Below are 7,460 nucleotides of genomic sequence, written 5' to 3'. Positions count from 1 at the left end.
ATAGATCTGCCACTTCCTGGAGTCGAATAGTCTCGAATTACTTTAGCTGATTAATTAGTTGATCACCAACTTAAATTGAAGTTGTATTTTTAAGCTTAGTCAGTAAGAATCTATGTATTCATTGACTGAAATAGAAATAAATAAATATATATATAAATATATTAAGCGCCAGTGTAGGTGTGGTTCCTAATGCTCCGCTAATTCCTGTTTTACAAGTGTAGCCTTCTATAGTTAGTTCCACCATGAGCCCTTGCATTGAAACAATATAGGCTTAAATCTGGTTTCCTAGAGCTAATGAATTAATTTGGGCGATAGCTCCCCTACAGCAGTACAAGGCAACCGACACCTTTCCTACCCTTTGCTCAATGTTAGGCTTCCAGGACAGCCGCCGTTGATCGCCTACCTAGTTACCTGGTTTAGGTAACCTTGAGCCAGATCACAGTGTATAGAAATCGTCCCTTAACCAAAGGTAGCACATCATCTACATAGGCGACCAGCCGACAGCCCACTTTTTCCAGTTCCTCTAGAAGGCCGTTTACAACCGCAATCCAGATCAGGCGAGAGAGAACACCACCTTGTGGAGTGCTCCTATTGACTCTGCACTGAGTGCAGACGCTCCCCCACTCCGCCATTACAGTTCTGTCACGAAGTAAGCTATAGATAAGCCTTATTAGGTTGGTTTCAATCCCCAGATTATTGACTTGATTATTACCTCTGGAGTGACATTATTGAAGACTCCCTCGATATCGAAGAAGCCTCTACTGCATACTTTACCAATGTGTGCAGGGCGGTATTCACCGACCTTTTTTTTTGCAATAAGCATATTGATCTCTTGAAAGACAGTTACGAGGAATTGCGTTTCTTATTTACGAACAGGTCTATCAGCCTCTGTAGCGTTTTTAGCAAGAGCGTTTTTAGTATAAACGAAAAGACTGATAGGCCTAAAATCCGTAGGGGACACATGATAGGCTTTTCCTGCCTCCGGGATGAACGCAACACTGACTACCCTCCACGCCTTGGGGATGTACCCGGTCCTCACGCAGTTCACATAAATAGGATCCAACCAATTGCACGACACCTTCAGTGCGCTTTGCAGCTGCGCAGGTATGATGCCATCGGTCCCCGGCGACTTTAATGGTTTGAACGAATTTATCGCCCAGGCCAGGTGACGATCGTCCAGAAGATCGGAGAAGTACAGGACCTGGGGGAAGATTCTGTCACCAGTTAGCGACAATTTTCGAATCGCTATCGCACTTTTTGACGCAAAACATTTATATCATGCGTTAAAAAGTGCGATAGCGATCCGAAAATTGACGCTAACTGGTTACAGAATCTCCCTTCTGAAGTGCAAAATATCGCAAAGAAGTACATTTGACTGTACTTTGAAGTACGAAGTACAAGAGCGAAAAAGGAAGTACTGTACTTCTGAAAGAAGTACGGTTCGTCACATTACGTTTGAGTAACATTTTCCGTGTTAAAGTTTGAATTTTTTTCATTCGCAATGCAAATTTAAAATGAAAATAACTTGAGTAAATGATCTTATCTGAAAAAACGGTAAACAAATCCGTAAGCTACTACCCAAAATTAATTTTACGTGTTTCGGCGTTTTTTTGTGTAATTTTAGCATCCTTACAGTGTTATCATCAAAATTTAGCCAAGCGGACTCTATCCTCATTTGTAACGCAGGTTACCAGTAAGAGTACTTCAGAGGCCCCAGAAGGCACGCCATTTTGGGTAGCACTAAGGCTACCATAATATACACAATTGCATTTTTATAGATACGTAGGGATTAGTCTAAGAGAACAGCAGTGCCTAAGGCAGCAACAGTCCGGACTGTTCTTCACCGAAGGGCGAGCATGAAAGTATTCGGGCGGGTTATACCTGCTTCGACATTTACGAAGCGAGTTCGCGGTAGGATCTGGAAAATTTACGGTTACCCTATAAACTGAACAGCTACAGTTGAAGTTATTCAGCTTTCTTAAAGTCCAATTAGTAATACTACTTAGGTAGAAGTTATTTATTCAAGGCAGTTGGCAACGAAGAAATTTAACAAAGCTATTGCAATTCAACAGTTAAAAAAAAAATAATACATTTTTCGATTACTTTTTAAATTACTTTGAGGAATGGAATTCGAAAAAAATCAACTGCATGCAATTCCTTTGCTGTGAACTGAAGGAATTGATTCCTAATTATAATTACTGAAGAATGTAATTGTAATTGTAATGTAATTGCATTTAACCCAGCTTTGATTATAATATTATATTATCATTATATTCTTGTACTATTTTAAGAATTTGATTCGAAATAAAGTTTACTTTTCAAATGTACATACCCGGGTACGCAGCTGTTGACGTAAGGGGTAAAAGTCGAAAAATAGACAGATTTCTGGTTCCGGTGGTCCACTCCCACTCAGAATATGGTGTACAGTACTTTTGTTGAGGATATCATGAAATTTCAAGTTAATCCGATGTATGGTTTCCAAGAATTACAACTCACAAAACATATATAACATACCCGGGTATGTTGCTGTTGACATAAAGGTTAAATATAAGAAGATAATTTTTTTAAACCCCCCTCCCCAAAAAAAATCTGCATTTGCCCGTGCCACCATTTCGCAAGGTTTCCAATACATAGAGAAAGCACTTGCATATCGCTTATTTTCTAATGGAGTCTTGCCCATTTATGTTATTTATTTCGATGTGTTGTCTAGTAGGCAATTAATTCAACGTAGGGCAACGTCTGCTAGTACTATTTTAAAGTTCAATGTTATATAAAATTGTTTACTTGAGTGGGCAAATTAATCGATCCTGGTATTACTGGAACTCCCGTCATAAAATCATTTGTTAAAAAGGGTCTCAAAACAATCGATCGGCAGCATGATGGAGTTCGATTTGTTGGATCCCTATCAAAATGCACAGGAATCAACACGATGGGCATTTGTGATATTTTACGATGAAGTTCCGCTTGGATTATTATCTGAATTAGAAATTAAAACATGAATATAATACGTATTAGTGAGTTATGTTTTATAATACTTCATTTCCTATGGCATCCGCTTCCCTCAATTGATTAAGAACATAATTGTTGAGTGTCGTATGAGTTATGTCTGTAATTTGGTACTGTACAAGATCACCAAATATAAAGCAAACACGATTAACATTATGCAGAATACGTGGTATCAGTTTAGCTAAAAATAATAAATCGTTCCAATTCGGTTCAGCATTGCTGGAAAGGCCCACAACATAGCTATAAGTTCTCTTATCACCTAAAATAAAAAAAATCAATTTTTATATTTTTAAAGTGCAATACGATACAATAGAACACATTAAAATTTTATTTTATTCCATAAATCTATTTATTCACAAAGAATGCTATTTATTTTTCTCTCCTAATTTCAGTGATAAGGGTTTTAAATTCATTTCATTACCAATAAAGTAATGTATTAGATACGCGTAAAATTTTACGAGTAAGTATTAAAATAGTATATCTTGGTACAATACATTTAATTTACAGCCTTATTATCTATCTCGCACGATAGGCTGCAGACGAATGCTTCAAAATTTAGTCCAAACAACATTCTAGCCGTATTAAATGTAGCCGAGACGAGTCCAACGTAATCGTCGTAAAACAAGACGAAGACGTACCATAGAGTTACAAAGTAGCAAGAAGACACGATGTCGTCGTTCGTGCGGCCTATCGTTCGAGATAGATAATAAGGCTGTTAATGCTTTCAATAGGGCGAATTTTACCGAGAACTCGGGGGACTGGGAAGCAAATCATCATTGTTTTAATGCGTTTAAGAGATTAAAAAATTAAAAAAAAAATTCATATGCCACGTTCCTTTAAATGGACTAAAGAGAAAAAATAATTTTTGGTAGACCCATAGAATTTTTCCTGCTAAGTTTTCATTTTAAAATTTTAGCAAACGTGGGGCGCATGTTATATACTAGGGGAGCCCACGATGCTAAATCGGGATTTACTCGAGCGCCATTTTGACCTATTGGATTTTGAAGATTATGTGACGGGAAGAAAAAAAGTCATGTGAAGTTTTTCCTTACAGCGGTGGGTGGAGGATATACAGGCTTCTAAAAATGCAAAAACAAAAAAAAAAGTTACATGGATTTACTCGAGCGCCTAAGATATTGATAGTTAATAAATCAAACGTGTTTCTGATGACGGCGATATGCTAATCTGCCGGTTTGCATGGTGGGGGTGGGCATACGGAAGGGTAAAAATGGGTGACGAAAAAATTTACTCGAGCGCGTCAGATATTCACAAGGGATGTTAAATGGACCTGAATGAACCTCCCATTCAATAATCTGTCGATTCCAATATGACGCAAGCCCGTGGCGTCTTCTTGAAGATGCAAAAAAAAATCGCCATTTGGATTTACTCGAGCGCGTCAGATTTTCATACAGAAGATTCATCTCGATGCCCTGGCCTTGCTGTTCCATAATCTGACGATTATCTGGAGGGGTTTTCTTAATCTGACGGTTTAAAAAAATAATTTCGTTTCTGAGATGCACAGTCAACCAAACATATATTATTGTAGACACTTATTATTTTATCCGTGCAACTATCATACAGCAAGTCCGGTTCGACTTGGTCGTCAATTTCTTCTATATTTTTCCGTCTGTTTGGTTGTGGAAATCGTTAGATGATATGCTTCAGCTGTTTGCTTCATAATACAAAAAAAAAAATGGACCGCGCTCGAGAATGTCAAGGAAACTTTTTTTTTTCAAGTTTGCGACCCTACCATCCCAATCCCTTGCGTCGCGCTCAAATCGTCAGATTTTTTAAATGTACACTTTTCAGCATGTAAATAATTAACCCACCACTTCTTAACTGTACTAGCGCTGTAGAAATTTAAGGTCTATGTTATGTAGTTTTAATTTTGAATGAAAGACTTATTGTCAATTAAATGTAGTGAATTATCTACTCACATACATATAGTATATCACTATGATTCCATTGCTCGCGCGCCACGTTTTTCATTTTAAATCTCGTAAAATGTTTAGTACATTTTAAAATCACAATTTATAAACACAAATTCTATGGGTCTAATAAAAATAATTTTCTACATTTTAGTGCATTTTAGAAACGAGGTGTATTACAAACTATTCCATATTTGACTTTTTTTATACTTTTCAGACTTGTTTGTATAAAATTTTAAAAAATTAAAACAATTGAACGATATTCTGATTTTATATTTTATGAAACTCACCTTATTTATCGTCGCTTTCAACATACTACTACATCTATAAACCAAACTATGCGGCAACTGCACTACAGCGGAACTACATGAAGCTGCTTTAAAATTGTTCCTAGTTTGTAAGCTTTTCTGTGCAGTGTATGGTTTTCGGCCTAAAATCCATCAAACGAAAATCATTTTTTGGCAATGCTTTTTGAGTTTTGTACCACGATTTGTTTCTTAGAGAAAATGGAAAAAAAACAACAAAGTCTAAGCGGTAGAGCGGTGCTAATTTCGAAGATCCCCACATCTCCTCATCAGATTTCTTTTTCTAGATTTCAGCAGGAATCGGGGCCGAATCATCGATGTGCATAGCCAGCGACGCTAACCACTGAGCTATGCACACCCCGAAAACTCTTGTTGTATATGCATATCAATTGATTTCACTACGAACTAGACTAGTTTTGCACGTTCTACGTACGTATGTATGTATCAGGGATGTTGCGAATATTTACAATCGCATTCCTTATGCGAATGATTCGCATAATTTTACACATTCGCATTCGACATTCGCATTCGCATCGAATGATACGAATGTTTTGCGAAGGCGAATGTGTACATGGGCAGAGAGTCCGCTCTAATATTGTTGAAATGGCTCTAAGTCTGTGTAACCAGGATGCGAACAATAACCGGCTTTTAGCTTCAGGCGCTATACGGTTAAGTAGTATATAAAGCAATATGCTAAAATGCTAAATGTCTTATAAGCAACCTAGAAATAATTTAAGATTCCTCCATCGAAAGCGAAGGCTCGGATGTAGAATCTGGAGACATTAGAAAATGTGAAATTAAAGCTCAATTGAACGTCTATCTTATCTTAAAGAAAAACGAGTTCATCTCGGTGAAAATACTCTCGATTGGTGGAAAACTAAACTAAAATACGACAAATTGTCAGATCTGGCCCGCAAATATTTGAGCGCTCCAGCCGCCAGCATCCCTAGTGAATACTTAGTCGCCAACTTGGCTCAAACCGTGCACTTTTTCATCATCAATATGGTACCTCATAACTAAGGATAGTTGGTAGCCCTGTCCGGCGTTATACACGAGCCTCTAACGAAGTCGTCTCATGGGAGAAAAGGCAGCAAAACTACTTTTTTTGAAATATGATATGCCCATTTTGAACTTTCACTACTAGATTAAAACACTGTATAGGTTAAGCACTCGTTCAATGTTCTAATAATTTACAAAATTTTTAAGTAATAAAAACGATGGCTTAAGTTGATTATAGCTTTTTAATGTAATTCCTAATATTCGCATTCTCATTCATAAAATTCGCATTCTCATTCGTGAATGTGAAAAATATGACATTCGAAACATCCCAGTGTGTATGGATTTTATGTTCTTTACTATACTATCTACTAGCGATGTGTAACACACCAGAGTGCTGTGCTGCTGTGCTACCTAGCACCAGGGTTGCGTGATTTTGATTTAGTCAAATCACAAATCTACACATAGTATAGTATAGTTCGTTGGATTACAAAATAAGATACCAAATGAAAGGGCCTCGCCCTCTCATCTACAAAAGCTTCAATTTTTTGAATAGGGTTGCCACCTATTTAAAAATTACTATCTTCTAAATATAGTATAAAGGAAAGTCGAGATATTTTGATCACGCTACTTTCAAAACTACTGCACGAATTTATACGAGATTGCTTAAGTATAAGCTGTATCGACAGGAATATTATCTTTAATATTTTGAATTCCTATAGGGTTTCCACCTGTCCAAAAATTATTAGATCCGCACTATTCGTTGGATTACAAGAAATAAGGTGTCAAATAAAAGGGCTCGGCTTTTAGATGTTCAATAATGTATAACTTTTTGAGTAGGGTTCCCACTTTTTAAAAATTATATGATCTTCACCGTTTGTTGGACTAAAAACTGAGGTACCAAGTAAATGGATATGGCCTCTGCATGTCCAATAAGTTTCTATTTTTTGTTTGAGTGGGGTTGCCACCTATTTAAAAATTAAGTAGGTATAATACGCGAGGGCATGACATTAGATTTGCACAGTTCATTCAATTAAAAAAAATGAGGGGTCAAACGAAAAGGATTGATCTTGCAATTTGCAGTAAGGTTTTATTTTTTGAAGAGGGTTGCAACCTGTGCGAAAAATTATAAAATGTGGGCTGTTCGTTAGATTACAAGAAATGACGTGTCAAATGAAAGGACTTGGCCTCCAGATGCGCAATTATATATTATTTTTTTAGTAGG

The 7,460-nt window shown here is 36.9% G+C and overlaps 1 protein-coding gene across 1 annotated transcript in view; it reads right to left on the bottom strand.

Moving 5' to 3' along the window:
* Positions 1-2,784: 2,784 nt before the first annotated feature.
* Positions 2,785-7,460, bottom strand: part of LOC118736056 (GMP synthase [glutamine-hydrolyzing]) — a gene marked incomplete at both ends in the record, with an annotated part of 92,809 nt that continues 88,133 nt past the window's right edge. Inside the window, 2 exon segments of the mRNA XM_036466164.1 lie at positions 2,785-2,976; positions 3,036-3,265. Of these exon segments, the coding sequence (XP_036322057.1) occupies positions 2,785-2,976; positions 3,036-3,265 (422 nt within the window).

Source organism: Rhagoletis pomonella, unplaced genomic scaffold (genome assembly GCF_013731165.1).
Source record: "Rhagoletis pomonella isolate Grant_MI unplaced genomic scaffold, Rhpom_1.0 Rhpom_scaffold_00003, whole genome shotgun sequence".
NCBI classification, from domain to species: Eukaryota; Metazoa; Arthropoda; class Insecta; order Diptera; family Tephritidae; genus Rhagoletis; species Rhagoletis pomonella.
This window is presented reverse-complemented; position numbering and strand designations above follow the sequence as displayed.